The sequence below is a fragment of the Marmota monax genome, unplaced genomic scaffold (assembly GCF_021218885.2).
Source record: "Marmota monax isolate L192 unplaced genomic scaffold, Marmota_monax_Labrador192_F-V1.1 WCK01_AAM20220418_F8-fsc00028, whole genome shotgun sequence".
Lineage (NCBI taxonomy): Eukaryota > Metazoa > Chordata > Mammalia > Rodentia > Sciuridae > Marmota > Marmota monax.
This window is the reverse complement of record NW_026694779.1, coordinates 5,465,161-5,484,093: the sequence shown is the minus strand read 5'-3', so window position 1 is coordinate 5,484,093 and position 18,933 is coordinate 5,465,161. Positions and strand designations below refer to the sequence as shown.

At 41.2% G+C, this 18,933-nt stretch overlaps 1 protein-coding gene across 2 annotated transcripts in view; it reads left to right on the top strand.

Moving 5' to 3' along the window:
* Grm7 (glutamate metabotropic receptor 7) overlaps positions 1-18,933 on the top strand; it is a 797,874-nt gene that overhangs the window by 655,615 nt on the left and 123,326 nt on the right. For both annotated transcript variants that reach the window (XM_046425529.2, XM_058572990.1), the window contains exon 8: positions 14,815-15,750. In XM_046425529.2, the coding sequence (XP_046281485.1) occupies positions 14,815-15,750 (936 nt within the window). The remainder of the gene's footprint in view (positions 1-14,814; positions 15,751-18,933) is intronic.

Below are 18,933 nucleotides of genomic sequence, written 5' to 3'. Positions count from 1 at the left end.
TAAATATTTTAGGATTTTCAGGTTGTATATTCCCAACTGCTCAGTTCTAGTATTGTTAGCACAAATGTAGCTGTAGATAATGTGGAGTGTGGTGTTCTAATAAAATATTATGTCCAGAACAGGTAGTGGGCAGGACTTGATCCATAGGCTCTAGTTTGCCAGCCCTAGTGTGAACCACAAATCCAATATTGAACAAGTTGAATTTCGGGTATTTCTGAAGAATTCGTGTGAATTATATTTACCTAATTACATTATCTTTACATTCAGTCTTTAAAAACCTTATTTTATTAAAAAAATTTTGTAGTTATAAACAGCATACCCTTATTTTGTTTATTTTATTTTAGTATTTTAAAAATATTTTTAGTTATGGATGACACAATACCTTTATTTATTTGTTTTATGTAGTGCTGGGTTTGAACCCAGTGCCTCATATGTGTGAGGCAAGTGCTGTATCACTGAGCCACAATTCCAACCTAAAAAACCTTATTTTCAATAATATTTAGTAAATTAGAATATGATTCAATATCCATCTTTGAGTTCTCTTTTAGGGAACTCTGTCTCCAGAAGAGGAATAACTAAGAAATCAAGGGTAGTCAGCATGTTAAAAAAAAAATTAAGAAATTACTCCTCTGTCAGCAGTACTGTCTCACCCAGAGCTAATACAACAGGCACACTCTGTTAGCATTTGTTTAGTCAATTTTCTGAGCTAGTAATACTTAGCGAAGCTATTAGGAAAGGTTTATTTTGCCTCATGGTTCTGGTCTCAGGTCAAGGAGTCGTGTATGGTGTTGACATTCTTGTTGGCAGAGTCACGAGACAGCCCTGTGCATCATGACTTGATGAGAGACAGGAAAGACGGGAACCAAACTAAATGAATTTTACAGTAGATCCACTCTAGAGATATCCTGCTACCCCTCTGATCCTTAACCTCATAACCCATAAATCCTAGGAATGAATTAATAGATTTTTAACAAAAGAGCCCAAATAACTCTGTAAGGGTCCTGCATTGGAGGTTAAATTTGAACAAGAGTTTTGGAGGGAACAAACCATATTTAAGCCACAGCACCATAAAAGTTATAAAAAGTCTAGAGATTCCACATAAGACTGTCCTGGTTTCTTCTGAAAAGGAAAAACAGATGTATAAAGGAAGTTGTGAAACCAAGTAAAACTGGCCCCTTTTATTTTGGGTGTAGAAAGCTTTCATAGAAGACTTACAATGATTCATGGGTGCCAATTCTTCAGTTAGTCTAGGAGCTTTGAATTCTGCAGGTTTAAAATGAGGATGCACCTTGTTATTGAGGAGACGGAAACACAGATGGCTTATATGTTCTTGATGTATAATTTAGTAGGATTGTATTTCTTTTACCTTGGATGCTTTAGGAGGAAGGGGTGGGTCTTACCCCCACATACTTCATTTGTTTACTTCTGTGCCCAGTTTCTGAAGGCATTTTAAGTTGTTTGACCAATGATGATAGTGAAACTTAGGTCCAGAGATCTTCCTGACTCTGCCAATGTACAATTCCTCTATGTTTCCATTATACTGTAATAGACTATAAAGATGTATTTTAGGTCACCCATTCTGACTTCCAGTGAGAAATGGTAAATCACAAGATCCAGAAAAGAGGATCAGAGATGTACCTTTATATTCACTGAGTTCCTGAAACAGCACAAAGATTTCCTTCTGCATGCCAGCCCTAGGGACATCTTAGTTCAGTGGTTCCACACATTTTATTTGCCATCACCTGGGGAAATGAAAAACACACCTGTATGCATTTCACACCCCAGGGATTGTGATTTAATTGGATGGGGGTGTGGTCCAGGCTTTGGAACTTTTAGGAGATCCTTGAGTGATTCAAATATACAAGCAAGGTAGGAAGCCTGGTTCGTTCAGAGTGGAGAGTCAGTTCCACACCAACTCCTCCTCTCAGTCTCTGTGTTGGGGACTGAACACAGATGAAATTCTGAATCCCTCCTCCAATACTAGGAGGCTTTAGCAAATGAAACATACTCCTAATATTATATAGACTATTTTCTTCCTACAATATATTGAATAAAAGGGGGTGGTGATAGATATAATTTGAATGAGTATAATTTCAATGAAGTTTCCTATTGTAATAGATAAGTCCTAATCTTATGTTCCCAGGCCAGTTATGCTAATGTTTAAAAAATAGGGGCCAAGGGCTGCGGGTATTTAACACGTGCAAGGCTCTGAGTTCCATCCCCAGAACCATAAAAATTTTGAAAATTTAAAAATGAAATTAGGGACTGAGTTAAAAAGACATAGTTGCTTCAAATTTTTTTTTTTAATTTTTTATTGTGGGTTGTTCAAAACATTACAAATTTCTTGACATATCATATTCCACACTTTGATTCAAGTGGGTTATGAACTCCGACCTTCACCCCATACACAGATTGCAGATTCACATCAGTTACACATCCATTGATTTACAAATTGCCATACTAGTGTCTGTTGTGCTCCGCTGCCTTTCCCATCCTCCACCCTCCCCCCTCCCCACCTCTCCCCTCCCCTCCCCTCCTCTCTCTCTACCCCCTCCACTGTATAACCCTGAGGGTCTCCTTCCATTACCGTGCAATTTCCCTTCTCTCTCCCTTTCCCTCCCACCTCTCATCCCTGTTAAATGTTAATCTTCTTCTCCTGTTCTTCGTCCCTACTCTGTTCTTAGTTACTTTCCTTATATCAAAGAAGACATTTGGCATTTGTTTTTTAGGGATTGGCTAGCTTCACTTAGCATAATCTGCTCTAATGCCATCCATTTCCCTGTAAATTCTATGATTTTGTCATTTTTTAATGCAGAGTAATACTCCATTGTGTATAAATGCCACATTTTTTTTTATCCATTCGTCTATTGAAGGGCATCTAGGTTGGTTCCACAGTCTTGCTATTGTGAACTGTGCTGCTATGAACATCGATGTAGCAGTGTCCCTGTAGCATGCTCTTTTTAGGTCTTTAGGGAATAGACCAAGAAGGGGAATAGCTGGGTCAAATGGTGGCTCCCTTCCCAGCTTTCCAAGAAATCTCCATACTGCTTTCCAAATTGGCTGCACCAATCTGCAGTCCCACCAGCAATGTACAAGTGTACCCTTTTCCCCACATCCTCGCCAGCACTTGTTGTTGTTTGACTTCCTAATGGCTGCCAATCTTACTGGAGTGAGATGGTATCTTAGGGTGGTTTTGATTTGCATTTCTCTGACAGCTAGAGATGTCGAGCATTTTTTCATGTACTTGTTGATTGACTGTATGTCCTCCTCTGAGAAGTGTCTGTTCAGGTCCTTGGCCCATTTGTTGATTGGGTTGTTTGTTCTCTTATTGTCTAATTTTTTGAGTTCTTTGTATACTCTGGATATTAGGGCTCTATCTGAAGTGTGAGGACTAAAGATTTGTTCCCAGGATGTAGGCTCCCTATTTACCTCTCTTATTGTTTCTTTTGCTGAGAAAAAACTTTTTAGTTTGAGTAAGTCCCATTTGTTGATTCTAGTTATTAACTTTTGTGCTATGGGTGTCCTATTGAGGAATTTGGAGCCCGACCCCACCGAATGTAGATCGTAGCCAACTTTTTCTTCTATCAGACGGCGCGTCTCTGATTTGATATGAAGCTCCTTGATCCATTTTGAATTAACTTTTGTGCATGGCGAGAGAAAGGGATTCAGTTTCATTTTGTTGCATATGGATTTCCAGTTTTCCCAGCACCATTTGTTGAAGATGCTATCCTTCCTCCATTGCATGCTTTTAGCCCCTTTATCAAATATAAGATAGTTGTAGTTTTGTGGATTGGTTTCTGTGTCCTCTATTCTGTACCATTGGTCCACCCGCCTGTTTTGGTACCAGTACCATGCTGTTTTTGTTACTATTGCTCTGTAGTATAGTTTGAAGTCTGGTATCGCTATACCGCCTGATTCACACTTCTTGCTTAGCATTGTTTTTGCTATTCTGGGTCTTTTATTTTTCCATATGAATTTCATGATTGCTTTCTCTATTTCTACAAGAAATGCTGTTGGGATTTTGATTGGCATTGCATTAAACCTATAGAGAACTTTTGGTAATATCGCCATTTTGATGATGTTAGTTCTGCCTATCCATGAACAGGGTATATTTTTCCATCTTCTAAGATATTCTTCTATTTCTCTCTTTAGGGTTCTGTAGTTTTCATTGTATAAGTCTTTCACCTCTTTTGTTAGGTTGATTCCCAAGTATTTTATTTTTTTTGAAGATATTTTGAATGGAGTGGTTGTCCTCATTTCCATTTCAGAGGATTTGTCGCTGATATACAGGAATGCCTTTGATTTATGCGTGTTGATTTTAAATCCTGCCACTTTGCTGAATTCATTTATTAGCTCTAATAGTTTCTTTGTAGAGCCTTTTGTGTCTGCTAGATATAGAATCATATCATCTGCAAATAGTGATAATTTAATTTCTTCTTTTCCTATTTTTATGCCTTTAATTTCTTTCGTCTGTCTAATTGCTCTGGCCAGTGTTTCGAGAACTATGTTGAAGAGAAGTGGAGAGAGAGGGCATCCCTGTCTTGTTCCAGATTTTAGAGGGAATGCCTTCAGTTTTTCTCCATTCAGAATGATGCTAGCCTGAGGCTTAGCATAGATTGCTTTTACAATATTGAGGTATGTTCCTGTTATCCCTAGTTTTTCTAGAGTTTTGAACATAAAGGGATGCTGTACTTTGTCGAATGCTTTTTCCGCATCTATCGAGATGATCATATGGTTCTTATTTTTAAGTCTATTGATGTGGTGAATAACATTTATTGATTTCCGTATATTGATCCAGCCTTGCATCCCAGGGATGAATCCTACTTGATCATGGTGTACAATTTTTTTGATATGTTTTTGTATCCAATTCGCCAGAATTTTATTGAGGATTTTTGCATCTAGGTTCATTAGAGATATTGGTCTGTAGTTTTCTTTCTTTGAAGTGTCTTTGTCTGGTTTAGGTATCAGGGTGATGTTGGCCTCATAGAATGAATTTGGAAGTTCTCCCTCCTTTTCTATTTCCTGAAGTAGCTTGAAAAGTATTGGTATTAGTTCTTCTTTAAAGGTTTTGTAAAATTCTGCTGTATACCCATCCGGACCTGGGCTTTTCTTAGTTGGTAGTCTTTTTATGGTTTCTTCTATCTCCTCAATTGATATTGGTCTGTTTAGGTTTTCTATATCCTCCTGACTCAATCTGGGCAGATCATATGACTTAAGAAATTTATCTATGCCTTCACTATCTTCTAATTTATTGGAGTATAAGGATTCAAAATAGTTTTTGATTATCTTCTGTGTTTCTGAAGTGTCTGTTGTGATATTGCCTTTTTCATCCCGTATGCTAGCAATTTGAGTTCTCTCTCTTCTTCTCTTCGCTAGCATCGCTAAGGGTCTGTCGATTTTGTTTATTTTTAAAAGAACCAACTTTTAGTTTTGTCAATTTTTTCAATTGTTTCTTTTGTTTCGATTTCATTAATTTCAGCTCTGATTTTAATTATTTCTTGCCTTCTACTTCTTTTGCTGTTGTTTTGCTCTTCTTTTTCTAGGATTTTGAGATGAAGTATGAGATCATTTATTTGTTGGTTTTTTCTTTTTTTAAGGAATGAACTCCAAGCAATGAATTTTCCTCTTAGAACTGCTTTCAATGTGTCCCATAGATTCCGATATGTTGTGTCTGTGTTTTCATTTATCTCTAAGAATTTTTTAATTTCCTCCTTGATGTCTTCTATACCCCATTGATCATTCAGTAACCTATTGTTCATTCTCCAATTGATGTATGCTTTTTCCTTCCTTCTTTTATCGTTGATTTTCAGTTTCATTCCATTATGATCAGATAAGATGCATGGTATTATCTCTACTCCTTTATATTGTCTAAGAGTTGCCCTGTGACATAATATATGATCTATTTTTGAGAAGGATCCATGTGCTACTGAGAAAAAAGTGTAATTGCTTGATGTTGGGTGGTATACTCTATATATGTCAATTAGGTCTAGGTTATTAATAGTGTTATTGAGTTCTATAGTTTCCTTATTCAACTTTTGTTTGGAAGATCTGTCCAGTGGCGAGAGTGGTGTGTTGAAGTCTCCCATGATTATGGTGTGGTGGTCTATTAGACTCTTGAACTTGAGAAGAGTTTGTTTGACGAACATAGCTGCACCATTGTTTGGGGCATATATATTTATGATTGTTATGTCTTGTTGGTGTATGGTTCCCTTGAGCAGTCTGTAGTGTCCCTCTTTATCCCTTTTGATTAACTTTGGCTTGAAATCTATTTTATTTGATATGAGTATGGACACGCCTGCTTGTTTCCGAAGTCCATATGAGTGATATGATTTTTCCCAACCTTTCACCTTCAGCCTGTGTATGTCTTTTCCTATCAAATGCGTCTCCTGTAGGCAGCATATTGTTGGGTCTTGTTTTGTGATCCATTCTACTAGCCTGTGTCTCTAAATTGGTGAGTTTAAGCCATTAACATTTAGGGTTATTATTGAGATATGGGTTGTTCTTCCAGCCATATTTGTTTATTTCTGTTACTAAACATTGTTTGTTTTCCTCTTTGATTATTTCCCCCCCCCCTTACTGTCCTACCTCCCACTGTTGGTTTTCATTGTTATTTTCCATTTCCTCTTCCTGTAATGCTTTGGCGAGGATGTTTTGAAGAGATGGTTTTCTAGCTGCGAATTCTTTAAACTTTTGTTTATCGTGGAAGGTTTTAATTTCATTCTCCATCCTGAAGCTTAATTTCGCTGGATACACAATTCTTGGTTGGAACCCATTTTCTTTCAGTGTTTGAAATATGTTATTCCAGGATCTTCTAGCTTTCAGAGTCTGTGTTGAAAGATCAGCTGTTATCCTGATTGGCTTACCCCTAAATGTAATCTGCTTCCTTTCTCTTGTAGCTTTTAAAATTCTCTCCTTATTCTGTATGTTGGGCATCTTCATTATAATGTGTCTAGGTGTGGATCTCTTATGATTTTGCACATTCGGCGTCCTGTAGGCTTCTAGGATTTGGGATTCTGTCTCATTCTTCAAGTCTGGGAAGTTTTCTTGTATTATTTCATTGAATAGACTGCTCATTCCTTTGGTTTGGAGCTCTGTACCTTCCTGTATCCCAATGACTCTTAAGTTTGGTCTCTTAATGTTATCCCATATTTCTTGGATGTTCTGCTCATGGTTTCTTAACAGTCTTGCTGAGCTGTCTATGTTCTTTTCCAGTTGAAATACTTTGTCTTCATTGTCTGATGTTCTATCTTCTAAGTGTTCTACTCTGCTGGTAGTATTCTCCATTGAGTTTTTAAGTTGGTTTATTGCTTCCTGCATTTCTAGGATTTCTGATTGCTTGTTTTTTGTAACCTCTATCTCCCTGTATAGTTGATCCTTTGCTTCCTGGATTTGTTTGCGTAATTCGTTGTCGAAGTGATCTTTCATTGTCTGATTTTGCTGTTTAATGTCTTCCTTGATACTCCAGATCATCTGAAGCATGTATATCCTGAATTCTTTATCTGACATTCCATCTGCTGCAGCTGTTACCTCTTCTAAAGTTGAGTTGACCTGCATTGCTTGTGGTCCTTTCTTTCCTTGTCTTTTCATACTGCTTGTGTATCTTTCCTGCAGGTGCGGGCGGCGGCTCTGCTCTCTCCTTATTCCAATTGGGGTGTCGTGGCTACCACGCCAGCAGGTCACTGGGCCTGTTCTGGGAGCTGGTGGCGGCTCTGTTCTGCCCCTACTCCAATTGGGGTGACGAGTGTACCACGCCGGCAGGCCACCGGGCCTGATCCGCCGGTCGGTTGCAGGTTTGCCTACCCTGCAGGCGCGGGCGGCAGCTCTACTCTGCCCCTACTCCAAATGGGGTGACGTGTCTGTCGTACCAGCAGGCCACTGGGCCTGTCCCGCTGGTCGGTCGCAGATCTGCCCACCTTTCGGGCACGGGTGGAGGCTCTGCTCTGCCCCTACTCCAATTGGGGTGTCGTGACTACCCCGCCTGCAGGACGCTGGGCCTGTTCCTGGCAAGGGCGGCGACTCTGCTCTGTCACTACTCCAATTAGGGTGGTGTGTGTACCACGCCCGCAGGCTCCTGGGCCTGATCCGCCGGTCTGTTGTAGGTCTGCCTACCTTGAAGGCGCGGGCGGCGGATCTGCCCTGCCCCTCCTACCATGCCTGCAGACCCCTGGGCCTGATCTGCAGGTTGATCACTGGTCTGCTCACCCTGCGGGCACGGGTGGCGGTTCCGCTCCGCCCCCACTCCAATTGGGGTCACGTGACCACCACACCGGCAGGGCCTGATCTGGGCGTGGGAGAAGGATCTGCTCTGCCCCTACTCGAGTTGGGATGATGTGTGTACCACACTGGCAGGCCACTGGGCCTGACCCGCCAGGCTGTCACAGGTCTGTTTACCTTGCAAGCGCGAAGGGCGGCTCTGCCCTGCCCCTCCTACCACGCCCATGTACTACTGGGTTGTGGGTCTGCCCACCTGGCGGGTGTGGGTGGCGGCTCCGCTCCGCCCCCTCTCCAATTGGGGTCACGCGGTCACCACGCTGGCGAGCCGTTGGGCCTGCTCCGGGGGCTGGCGGCGGCCCGGCTCCTTCCCTCTGGCTCGAGGACAAATTGAGGAGACTCGGGTGACTGAGCCTCACCCCCCTCACCAGGAGACCAACTGCTTATGTCACTGCTGGTATTGATGAAGATCTCTCCTCCACCGCTTTCTGCTGACATCAGATCTCTGCCATGTTGGTATCCTATGCGAATGGCAGCATTTTGTTCCCCTTGCCGGGCAACCCAAGCAACGGGTGAGTCCTGACCGGCCCTCAGCAGGACCCGGACCGAGACGCAGTTTCCGCGGGCTCCTAGCCCCGGTCCAGGGAAGTTCCGGGAGCCGGAACTCGGCCGCTCCGTGCTCGGTGTAAGCTCCTATAAGTGTAAGCTCCAAGAAGCAGTCCCCGCGGGCTCAGTTCCGGGAGCTGGAATTCGGCTTCTTAGTGCTTGGTGTTTGCTCTGATAGTAGCAGGGTCCAAGAAGCAGCCTCCACAGACTCCGCAGCCCTGAGCCAGGGCGGTTCCGGGACGGTTCCGGGAGCCAGAACTCGGCCGCTCCGTGCTCGGTGTAAGCTCCTATAAGTGTAAGCTCCAAGAAGCAGTCCCCGCGGGCTCAGTTCCGGGAGCCGGAATTCGGCTTCTTAGTGCTTGGTGTTTGCTCTGATAGTAGCAGGGTCTAAGAAGCAGCCTCCGCAGGCTCCGCAGCCCCGAGCCAGGGCGGTTCCGGGATGGTTCCAGGAGCCGGAACTCGGCCGCCCCCGCTCGGTGTTCACTCCGATAAGATCAGATTTTAAGAAGCACCCAGGCGCTGAACCCTAGCAATCTGTCTGCAAGCCGCAGGCGAATTGCAGCCTGAAATTACCTGTTCTATGGCTGAATGAGCTGCGGTCAGTCAAAAACAGGGATGGTGACGTCAGTTTACCAACATGGTGGCTGCTGGCCTCCTCTGTGGTCTGACCGGTGTGGAGAACCGAGATGGACCGCTTCCTTCCCCCGTCTCTAACCCAGAATTCAGCCCTGAGTGCGGTGCTTGCGCGGCTGGCAGAAACTGCAGCACTGTAACCCTGCGTCTCTATCCCAGCGCGCGTTGCAGACTCTAGCCGCGGGGCGATTTGCTGAATAAGCAGTTTTACCCTCCGTGAGACAAACCTCTCGCGTTTGAGTCCCCGTAGCCGATCCTCGTGCGATGGAAATCCTTCCTCCAGGTTCCGGCGCACCCCACTATTGCTGGAAATTCCTAACAAGATATCCTTTAGCCGTACTGACTTGTCATACTCCCACACAGTGAAGCAGCACACGGGGGTAATGCACTCCCCTCGCCGCCATCTTCCTTCCCTCCGCTTCAGATTTTCTATGACTCTTGTTAGCCCTCCGTCTCACCCGCAGGTGAGAACTGAAACTGACTCTTTCCTCAGGTTGAAAATTCTGCATTGCTGTGTGCTTTTATAAAAAGCTTCCCCCCTCAATAAAATGGATACATCAAAATGGATAGGATACATGTATTTTAATGAACAAACAGCATTTTAATAAGATTCCTTTTGTAGGTTAACTCATTCTACTAAAGATCTAATAAGTAGAAATAATATAGCAGATAACTGTACAATTCAGGCCCCAGTCAGCTTGGACTATGGAGTTAATCATTGGAAATATGCAAGTAGAATTTCAGCAAGAAAAATATCCTTGGAGTAACACAATAATCTATCTGGGAAAAGGAACAGATCTCTTCTAGATAAAAATGGAAGCAAACTGTTTATAAAAATTCTTTGTTTGATTTTTGTTTTTGGCAGCATGAGAGAAACTAATTTGGTTTTATTTTAAAATTCTAGTGATAATAAGGTTTTGCACATTCCCTCTGGAGTAGCTTTTTCTCTACTGTAGCTAGACCCCAACTTTCCACATGTTTCCTAGGGAATTTTTAGTTGACACTTGATTTTTCACTTTTCTGTCTGAACCAGAAACAATGGACTTGGTGCTGATTCTCTGAGTCCAGTATTTCATTATGCTTTCTCAGGAATCGGAGACAAGTGTTTCTGAGCACATGCAAGTCTAGTCCTTGCTTTCCTTCTACAGTTACCCATTATGCATGCAAGAATTTGAATTATTGGAAAATTGTCGCTGCCTCCCTCTGTTGAAGATTGAACCTAGAGCCTCACACATACTAGGAAAGTGTGAGCAACATACTTGGTCCAGAATACCTTTTTTTCTTCTTTGTGTCTATGTTTTAAGACTGAAGAACACTTTCCCAGGATTCCACACCAGGATTGTTCTTGCTTTCATTCGCCAGAGCTGAATAATCTGCTCTTGCCCAAACTACTGATCTAATCATCCATGTCTTCATGCCATTTCTTAGGTTAACTTATGGTTCTAGAAGTAAAGCTCTTTTTCTTGTAGAGCAGTGGGACCTCAACAGTCCTTCCCCATAAGGCAGACACTGACCAGATGAGGAGGCATCAAACAATTGTCAGCTCCATTTACCCATGAAGAAAACACGTAGTCATCTGGATGTAAGCCTGTATCTCCTAATGAAGATGATAAACATACCAACCTTTACTCTGATCTGTCTGAACCTTACATTTGGCTTTCCAGCTAACTGAAACACAGTCTGGTTGCAGAGTTCAGAGTAGCCTTGAAATTTATATTCCTACCACCTTTCATGCAAAGTAAATTGACTGCATATTTGATTTTTCACAGCCCCTAGTGTTTACCCTCCCTGCAATAGCTGCCTGTGGGCTTTTGCTGCTAATTTTTTCTTCTTACAAAACAAGATACTGTCTCTGTGCGGATGGGCAGGGATGCACACAAATCAGAGTGCATCGTTTTAACAAAATCTTTCTTATTGGAACTTTGAAAGGTTAGATGGGACTTATGCTTTCAATGATGATTTTCTTAGCAAAGTGAGTAAACTAGACTTTTGTTCATTTGAAGCAACTTTGTTGCTTTAACATATACAATTAAACTGAGTTGAAATCTACTTTAAATGAAAATTGAGAACAAAGTAAGTAATCAGTCAATGTAACATTTGTGGTTACAGCTCTTGTATATATTAGGATAAGTTGAGAAGGGGAAAAAAAAACTGTTCAGCATTGCCAGACATTTTGTTTTATTCCAAAAGGGAAAAATCTGTGAGTTGGCAGTGTTTGAAATTGACTGTAAAATATTACATAAAATGATAATTTGTTTTCATATTTATATGAGCCCTGCATTTATTTCCACTGATCCAATTTAATCATGGTAAATCAGTATCCATAAGCACTAGAATGAGGAAACCTCCAATTTATCTAATGAAATGTATCTATTTGTTTGGTTTTTCCATCTATCCTAGTAACCATGAGTAGGGCCTTTTAATTTGACATTTGAAAACATTTGTATTAATAATAGCAATTTTTAAATGTTCGTACCTCTTGAAATGTGACATTTATAAAGTTAATGCATATATTTTTTTCTGTCTTATTACAAGTTATTTCCTTAATGTTATGGATTTGGGATGGCTGCCAGTGACTCACTGCCTCAATAACTGATGATGTTGAGAAAGAAATGATTATGCTTTAAGATATTTAGTTAGATTTATGAGTGCTGACTTGGGTTTTGTGTGCAGGCAGATGAGTTCACATTAGAGTCATCTGAAGAGTCTGGGTCTCTGGTTAAAGTTTAAATTCAGCCATTGGAAGGTCATGATATTTTATGAAGTTTAACCCTTGAGCCATCTACATACATACTTTTTGGAATCAGCTGCTTTTGATTTTAAGCATAGTTAACATTCAGTTATTAATGAAAGCACCCCTCCCTGCTGTGTATCCTGTACAAACAGAGCACTGGAATTCCAAGGAGCAATGAATTATTGGTTTGTTTTCTCCTTAACTCTTAAAATTATGCATTTAGAAAAGTATCTAGAATTTCCAGTAACTTTCTAAGCTATTTTTGATCAACTGTATTAAAAATTTGATTAATGAGATATGGGGGGAGAGAATCATTTGTTAATTAGAATTTGTTCTGTAAAATAATTTGCTCACTTGTAGATATTAAAATTATTTAGTGCATATATTGCTCAGGATTCGTGGTTTAGGGAACAGAAATGAAATTCATAATGCTTCAACATAGGTGAATTTACTATCTTACATACCATACTCTTGGGAAATTCCTGCTTCAGGCATAGCTGTATCCAGGAGTTCAAAGAAGTTCACCAGTTACTAATCTCTTTATACTCTGTTATCCTCTGTGTTGGCTTTATTCTCTGGCACTTTCTGTCCTTGTTTTATCCATGAACACTAGCTTCCTTGTGTTCTGAAAACTCCAATTGCACCAAAGGCAAAGACTTTTTTCCTGTGTATTATCTCTCGAAAAGTCAGGAAATGAAATTTGGTGATCAGGTACACAAAGATCTCATCCTTGACCTAATGCTCTGTCTAGAGGCTGGAATCTATCAGTGGTTGACAGATGGTATTTCCCAACAATCAATTGGATCTTGGTAGAGATGCACATTTTCAGGCCCCATTCCAGGCCCAGTGAATCAGAAAACCTGGGAGCAGGCTTAAGGTGTTGTCTTCCAGCAATCCCAGCTGGTGCTCCAGAATGCCACAGCGGTCTACTAACTGTTCAGTCTGGCTCCTGAGCGCACCCTACAGCTTCAGTGAAATCTCAACCCAACAGAAAGCACACAGCAAAGACATCTGAGGAACTGATAGGAGGAAAGAGAAAGAGCAGAGGCTGTGCTGGCCAGCAGGACAGATGCCCATGTCAATGAGATTTCAGCTCAGTAAAGTGGTTTTCCCTTTTGTCTAATGCCGTTACTTCTCAGAACACTGCCGCTGATGAATCCTCCTCTAGAAAACCAATACTCTAATTAGGCAAATACACTTTCATCCTCTTCTAGGATACAGTGATTTTCTTTAAATTTTATTTCTAAACAAGTGGATGGCCAATCCTAAAAGGTTTCTGGACCATGTTATTTTCTTATCAATTATTATTATTCTGATCTCTAAGGCATCCAGTTAATCCTTCAATGACCAGCCTTATTGCTCCTCTTTGATAAATAATCAAGTAAGTTCACTGAATTTTAAAAGTTTTCAATGAAAATGGCAACAATGCCTGCTAGAATTTGGGTAAGATGGTCAGCACTGAAACATGATCTAAAATAATTTTTAAGTGATTATTTTATGAAAGCTCCCAAGAAGGGGGAAGAAGGAAAGTTTCACTTTGCTGACATTATTTTTGTGATTTACAAGTTGAACTGTGACACAGGCTTAGTATCCAGAGGGAGGCAGAAGAGTACACGCCAGTGTTTCTCAATTTATCAGTTCCCAAGAATCCTCTGGGTGCTTGTTAAAAATCTACAAACAGTGTACTCTCATGATACAGTCACAGCAGTGATTACATGCACAATTGACAAGAGCCATTTAAGGAGTCAGATCAGGTGCCCACCAGCGGATGAGTGGATAAGGAAAATGTGGTATGTAGACACAGTAGAGTTCTCAGCCCTAAAGAAGAATGAAGTGATGGGACTTGCTGGTGAATGGATGGAACTAGAGAACATCATGCTAAGTGAAATAAACCAGACCCAGAAAGTCAAAGTTGAATGTTTTCTTTCATATGCAGAAGCTAGAGTAAAACAAGGAATAAAAAGTTGGGGGGGGGGTGGTAATCCCATGAAAATAGAAGAAGAGAGGTCAGTGGAGTGGAGGAAGGGATACAGGGAGAAGGACAGGGAAGGGTTGAATGGTGGAGTGATCTGACCAAACTTTCCTATGTACATATAGGTGAGATTCACTGTGCTATATTTATATGAATAGCTATAAAGTACTGCTATAGACAGAAGGAAGGCCAGTGGAGTCAAGAAAGGGGGTCAGGGGAGGGAGGAGAGGAGGGACAGGGGAAGCACTGGGGACAGGAATGAAGCAAATTATATTCCATGCTTGTGTGATGCTGTCAAAATGAGCCTTGCTATTATGTATAACTACAATGCACTAATAAATTTTTTTTTTAAAAAAATCCAGAGCCCAAAGTTCTTTTTTAGGATATTTTTATTTGGGAAGTCAGCAATGGAAACATTTAACTTGTGTTTTTAGTTTTTGTCTGTAAATTCTCACAGTTAGCATGTCTGGAGCAGAGTCTGTATTGGTGAGTGTGCAGGTTGCTGGACGCCAATGGCCGTGGCTGTCACTAGCAGGGGATGAGCTGTTTAGCTTCATCCACCCAGTGTTAGCTGCTACTGTAGCTGTTTGCTAATGTTGGTTGTTGTTCTCTTTTGAGTAACCTGCCTGTCTTCCCTTCTCTCCTTCTCATGCTGCAGATAGAGGACATGCAATGGGGTAGGGGTGTCCGGGAGATCCCGCCCTCAGTGTGCACGCTGCCCTGTAAGCCTGGGCAGAGGAAGAAGACCCAGAAGGGAACACCCTGCTGCTGGACCTGTGAGCCTTGTGATGGATACCAGTACCAGTTTGATGAGATGACATGCCAGCACTGCCCGTATGACCAACGTCCCAATGAAAATCGAACTGGCTGCCAGAATATCCCCATCATCAAACTGGAGTGGCACTCCCCCTGGGCTGTCATCCCTGTCTTCCTGGCGATGTTGGGGATCATCGCCACCATCTTTGTCATGGCCACTTTTATCCGCTACAATGACACGCCCATTGTACGGGCCTCTGGGCGGGAACTCAGCTATGTTCTGTTGACAGGCATCTTTCTTTGCTACATCATCACTTTCCTGATGATCGCCAAACCTGATGTGGCAGTCTGTTCTTTCCGGCGTGTTTTCTTGGGCTTGGGGATGTGCATCAGTTATGCAGCCCTTTTGACTAAAACCAATCGGATATATCGCATCTTTGAGCAGGGTAAGAAGTCAGTGACAGCTCCCAGGCTCATAAGCCCAACGTCACAGCTGGCAATCACTTCCAGTTTGATATCTGTGCAACTTCTAGGTGTTTTCATTTGGTTTGGGGTGGACCCACCCAATATCATCATAGACTATGACGAACATAAGACCATGAACCCCGAGCAGGCCAGGGGCGTTCTCAAATGTGACATTACAGACCTCCAAATCATTTGCTCCTTGGGATACAGCATCCTCCTCATGGTCACATGTACTGTGTATGCCATCAAGACTCGGGGTGTGCCAGAAAATTTTAACGAAGCCAAGCCCATTGGATTTACCATGTACACGACTTGCATAGTCTGGCTCGCCTTCATTCCGATTTTTTTCGGCACTGCACAATCAGCGGAAAAGGTAAGTGAAACTCACATCACTCCATGCTTTTCACAAATGTGTTTTTGTTAAGCATCAAAAGCAAATAGGTTTTATAAAGTAGGAGGTTTTACACATGCAGAATGGTATTTCTAAGAGGAGAAACAGCCAAATGAATAGGCACACATGTTCCAGGAAGCTAAAATTTGCAGTGAACTGTGCATAGTCCTTTGAAAACTGACCAGAGGTAGCCTTTTCAAGTTAATTATATGTACAACAGAATTACTGGATGCCATAGGAAATTATCCAGTATAAGATGATCTAATCTATCTAAATTACACCTTTCTGTTCATTCATTCATATCCCACTCTGCTTACACACACATTTCTTCAGGATAGAAGGTGGCTGTGGGACACATTTTCCAGGTAGGATCCCACCCCCAACCCGCCTTCTCCCCTGGGTGGCTGTCTCCGCCGCATTAGAGATGAGATCTGATATGTAAGCTACGCATTGTAGTAAGAGTGTTCTAGTTCTACACGCAGAAAATATAGACAGATGGGTGAATGAAGGAGAACTTCGGTGGTTATTTCTCCCTAGACTCCTTATGTCTGCATACATATGAATCAGAGGAAATGAATTACAGTGAGGCCAGAGAGAATTTCCCAGCCGAGAGAGATAGGGCATGAAGGAGCTGTGGAAGTTCAAAGTTTAGAAAGCCAGGAGGCTCTAATACATTGGTCTGAGGTACAGTTAAGGTATATGGCCCTCATATCCTAACAAATTATACATCTGTAAATTAGCTCTAATGTCTTGATTTTTAATGCAATTAATGTTTTGTTAGGTGCAGGTTTGACATGCCTGTCATCTAGGCATTCCTAAAGTTGACGTGATTCGTATGCATCTGACTTCTGTGCTTACCCCTTTTGGCTATGGTTTTGTGCCTTTGCATCTAATGAGATTAATCTAATGAGATGTGGGTTCCTTCAGTAGATATAAAGAGTTCTGACAGGTTGGTACAACTGAGGCTGGAACTGAGATCTTGAGTCCCTGATACTTTATATAGGAGAGAGCCTTTTTATAGATTGTGCTCTAGGACATTGGGTGTCTGGTCTCTTCCCATGTTATTTTGGATGAATCTTTTAAAAACTTTAGAGATTAGACTCTCAAGTGGGAAGAAACGAAGGCTGAAGCTGGACTGTCTTAAAATGTACCAAAGTCTGTACTTTCCGGAATTAGTTGACTGATGTTGGTTGTCTCTCTCTCCTGTATATCATATATAGAAAGTGAATGGCTTTTAGCAGGTTAGCTCACTGAATGGATGTCTTTTATTGAAATTGTGTGATTCAGAAGCTGTAAGTTGGAACTGTGCTTTCATTTTTTGAGTGAGTATTTCAGTGAAACTACACAGAATTCTGAAACTAAGGAAAGTCAACCATTCCAGATTATAGTTTCAGTCCTGAAATGTCTTAGAAGATTTTCCTAAGATATATGCTCAATAAGCATAGCAAGCTCCAACAGTATGTTTCAAATTCATAATGTGTGTTTATTGTCTATTAAGCCACCTTGAAATTCACTTTATTTCCTTGATCCCTAGGTCAAGGGAATTACAGAATATAGATTAATGTAGGGAAATGCAATAGAAAAGAAAACACACACACATGCATACACATATGCTGGTAGGTTGATAACCAGTGAACTTTCTGGAGGGAGTGATGGGCATTATCAAAGTCTATGGAGATAATTATTTATTACTAGAACAAAATACACACCATCAAGCAAGTTAAAGACAGTTGCATCCTGCACATTTATTGTTTTGGAATATAAAACTGGGCAATCAGCAGTAGTTTTATAGATGGGTCTTGTAGCACTAATTTGACAATACATTTCTTATTTCTAATTATGACTGTAGATCTTTTCAATAAGGTCACATGTATATTTAAAAAGCAGAAAATGATACAAAGTTCTAGGAATTGCATTCACCAGTTACAGCTCTTCCAGAAGACACTGGTGCTGATACAATTGACTGTGGAAAACACAAACCTGTTTTCAAGCAGCATGCTTTTCATATCAGAGTTTCAAAAAACACATTTTTTCTTTGTACAATCTCCAAAGGTTATGATGTTTTATATGGTTGACTGGCACAATTAAAGGTACCGAATTGCCAAATGGGAGCAATGAATTATCATATGAAAATTCACACCCTCTAATGATAGGCATATGGCTAAAGAAGCATGAGCGATCAATTAAAAAATATCACTCTGTGTACATGAAACCTTGGCATTTAAACTGTGAAAAGAGGCAAATTGCCAAGTGAAGCAATGAGATGACAGCAAAAGGCTTTTTTTTTTTTTTTTGGCCAAGCTAGCAAATTATAGGATCACACATTTTCCATTTTTATATAGATGTAACAGTTTAAGTATTTCAAATGGAAGAATTCCACTTCAGCAGAGAAAATCAAGATTAGGCAGTGAGTTCACTCATAACTGTTTACTGTTTCAGAAAATTGAATTTGCTTTGATTATGGTAGGGATAGTTCTCATTGGTTGAGTTTATTTAGCATAGCAGAAAGAATAAGCAAAGTTTTTATTTTCTTGCTAATTGTCAGACCCCAGGAAATTTAATTTTGCTTTTGCTCCGGAGAATGCATGAGATCATAGCCACTTTTCTTTCTTTCTTTTTTTTTTTTGGTCACTCATAACCTTTGGCTCCTAGAATGGGGATCCTGTAACAGGACCAGAAATGGAAGTGTGAACTTGAGCTTTAGGAGCATGATACCAGTTTTCAGGATTATCTGTAGGTGGCGACTGTAGTGATGTAATAAGACACTAGACCTGGTGAAGCAGCATCACAGGGGGAGCTGGCTGATCAGGGGTGGTGTGGCACTGTGTGTTTATTATATCTTGACACTACTGAAGGACCAGAGTGTTTTCTGTGGAAAGTGGAGGCTTGGCCTGTGGGTTGATCCAGGCAGGGAGTCATACATACAAGGAAAGAAGTCTGCTTTAGGAAGGGAAGTTACAGGCTATCCTGGCAGATTCTGAGAAACTATAGATGATCCAGCCATCCACAGCTTTCCAGCCAGCTGTTTTCTGGAGAACTTTCTTGATAAGTGTGGCGAGGGGGCAAAATTGCGATGTATGCAGTTTAGGGGAGAAATAAAGAATGTGCACACGCTTCTGCCTGTTTCAATGCTTTATTCACTCAAATTATTCAGTACAGTTTCAC